General features: G+C 27.7%; 1 protein-coding gene across 1 annotated transcript; it reads right to left on the bottom strand.

The window, feature by feature from the left end:
* Nucleotides 1-972: 972 nt before the first annotated feature.
* LOC112519703 lies at nucleotides 973-2,736 on the bottom strand. Its single transcript, XM_025127939.1, has 2 exons — nucleotides 2,163-2,736; nucleotides 973-1,123 (listed from the first exon to the last, which is right to left on the bottom strand). Exon 1 carries the CDS (start codon nucleotides 2,648-2,650, stop codon nucleotides 2,171-2,173), a length of 480 nt encoding a protein of 159 aa, XP_024983707.1. The 5' UTR covers nucleotides 2,651-2,736; the 3' UTR covers nucleotides 973-1,123; nucleotides 2,163-2,170.
* Between the last annotated feature and the right edge of the window lie 627 nt (nucleotides 2,737-3,363).

Here is a 3,363-nt window from a genome sequence, read left to right on the forward strand (position 1 = left end):
TATCAGTAATTCTTTTAAATTTTTTTTAATTTAAAAAATCACATACAAGATATATTTTTTTTAATTAAAATAAATTTAATAATAATAATATTTTAATTTTTTTTTAATTTGAAAAATCACTGACAAAATATATTTAAATTTTTATAAAAATAAATTTTATCAAAAATCTTTTTTAAATATAAGTATTTTTTTGTAAATGTAAGTACTTTTTGGTATATTTGTTTCATTTTATAGATCTAATTACTCTTTTGGTTTAAAAAATGTTTAGAGACTTAATTGTTTAAAAAATAAATGTCCATTGGTTTTCTTTCCAGACTTTTTCCATTATTTTACCACATTAACCAGTTGTATAGGTCATAAGGATGTATCTAACATGTTTTAGAAAGTTCAATGAGTTATTTAATATGTTTTTGAATGTCCAAGAACTTATTTATTCCAAAAAATTGTCCAATGACTTAATCATTCCAAACACTAAAGTTCATTGGATTTTTTTAGACTTTTCCATTATTATTTTTCAAATACATTTTATTATACATTTATATAATACTTAGTTATACATTTATATCTTTTTATAAAACAGATAATATATAACATTTGGTTAACAACAACTTTTAATCAGTATCTTTCTAAATCAGATATCCTATATTTAATCAAAAATATATAAAAACACACCCTGATTCTAGTTTCAATTTTTTCCTCTTTTAACTTTTTTATGCATCGTATTTTGATCATAATTCAAGAATTCATATGGAATTCTATACACAAATTGTTAAATCATGTAAATATTGTATTTCATTTTTGTATATTATAGGTTATATTGGAATCATGTTTTTTTATAATTTCTAAAAAGTTGTTAAATAAATTCAGAAAAGGGTTTTTAACTAATAATTAAATGAAATTTCCATACGAATTGCTTGGTTATATAAGTATATAATGTTAATTTAAGCATAAATATGTTAAAGCATCATAAAATTTGAAAATAAATGAAAAGTATTTATTTATCCAAAAGGGACACCATAAGAACATCACATTTACAGAGATTACACTTGGGATTGGGAGAAGATTTCTTGACTTCTAAGCATAAAAAAGTAAATGGTATCATTGAATGAAGTGTGATTTAAACCTGCAATATAAATCATGAACCAGATATCATCAAAGGCCTTTAGTTAGTGAAAGAAATATATGATTGATACTTAATTTATGATTGAATCCTACCTTCTTGTAAGTCAAAGGTATATCAAAACAGAACACATATTATATTATACTATGAACTAGTTGTGTATCCGCGCAATGCGACGGGAGCTATCAATTTTAACGATTTTGAAGTTCCACTGGTTTTATAAGATAAGATTTAATGATGATATAGGTTACACTTGGTCTTTACATATTAATACAATTTGAATAAATAAGAGTTATGGTTCCAATTACAGACTATCGATGAAAAAAATTGTATAACAGTTTAAAATCCAATATATTTAAAATCTAACATATTTAAACGACTCCACAAATGTGTTCGATTTACACCAAGAGCAAAGAACCAAGAAACTTGAGTTTTAAGATAAACACTCAAAACCAATAAAGAAAACTACAAATTTGATAGATCATAAGCCATGAAAAGACCAAAAAAGATGGGTTTTAAAATGAAATTCTAACTGTTTACCCTCTTTCTTGTCCAGAAACTCAGATTAAGGTTGAATTAATACATGTATATATATATTTCAAAAAAACACAAGAACATATTAATTCAGAATGTATTATACAATGCAATTTGGACAGCTCAACCCCAAAATATATAGTATATATATAAATAAATAACTATAAAATTATAAATCGTAAATATTAAAAATATTTTTTCACAATATATATAATATATAATAATATAATTAAGTAAAAAACTATTCAATATTGGACTAATTTCGAATGTATTAACGAGATGATTATAATAGTCTAACTTATTAAAATAAAAATATATTTTTTAAAGATCGTGCTTCAAATCTGTCATGATTCAAGTAATCCATCTTATTTGTCAAAGTCAAGATGTATCTACCTAACCTAGGGGTATGATATCAAGCAAAATCCCAGAATTTCTCTTCAATAAATCAAAATTTTCCTCATACGCACAATAATTTAGTCAAATTAACTCCATAATAAGGTAGAAATACCTTTCGATTTAAATCGATTGGGACTGAACTTTGTGTTGGCAAGCTTTGCTCTTACAATCAGGCACCACCAAGAACATATCAGCAGGCAATTTTTTGGACAAAACTCCAACATGAAACTCGATCATATTTGAACTAGTATCCAGATCCATACCGGTAACACTTAGCCACAAGAAGAATTGCTTGGCTTGAATACCAGAGACATCGGAGACCGAGCCGTAAGTCAACTTGCCTTGGATGTTCTTGCTATAGTAGACTGTCTGATCGTCGAATTGAACATAGCAAGGACGTGTGAGCTGGACGGTGAAGGCGCCATCGGAGGGGGAGAGTGTGTAGGATTCGACTGCGTCAGGGAGGATGCCTTTTGGTAGGCCGAATTCTGGGAGGATATCGTGGATGTCTGAGCCTGATATGGTGGCGATGGCGGTGGCGGTGGCGGAGAGGTAGATTGAGATCAAAGCGATGAGTAGTGAGTGGTTGAAGGACGCCATTGATGGATGGATATTGGAGAACTCAGAGTCAACTCGTGTTCTAAATGGTGATTTAAGAAAGTTTTTGATGTGTTTAGTGGTAATCAACCGGATGGTTAAATAGTAACGAGTCTTGGAACTGTTCTTTCTCTATTGAGTAAATTACGATTTTAGTCCCTATGGTTCGTAAGAATTTACGATTTTTATCCTTATAATTTATAAACTATAATTTTCTATCTCTATAATTTCTAGTTCATTGTTATTTTCGTTTTTATAATTTATTGTTGTTTTTATCTTTGTGGTTTATAATTCTTTGTTTTTTTTTTCATCCCTTGTAGTTTAAGGTAAAAGCTAGTTTCAAAGACGAAAATAACAAGAAATTGCAAATAATAAAAATAAAAATAATTATTTCTAAATTATAGAGAAAAAAATCATGATTTTAACAAACTACAGGGACAAAAGTGTAATTACAATATTTTTTTTTTTCATTCTTTCTTTTTCAGCTTTTGGACGTCTTTTTTGCAACTTGGCACATATAGTCCTTCTTTTGGACATTCTTTACACTTTGGTCTAAGGGGGTTACAACTTGCAATTTTGTTACATAATTGGTAACCTTGAAGGTAACGTTTGGTATACATACTAGTTAGGATATAATATAACTAATTGTCTATCATGTGTTTGATACGACCAGAACATAACATGGCAAAACATTTAAAATGACTAGATTGTCCCTA

The sequence above is a fragment of the Cynara cardunculus genome (assembly GCF_001531365.2).
Source record: "Cynara cardunculus var. scolymus isolate 2C chromosome LG 10, CcrdV1, whole genome shotgun sequence".
In the NCBI taxonomy this organism is placed as follows: Eukaryota; Viridiplantae; Streptophyta; class Magnoliopsida; order Asterales; family Asteraceae; genus Cynara; species Cynara cardunculus.

Bases quoted from the DNA above. Each gene is read 5' to 3' on its own strand.
- LOC112519703 (XM_025127939.1), bottom strand. From the start codon at position 2,650: ATGGCGTCCTTCAACCACTCACTACTCATCGCTTTGATCTCAATCTAC.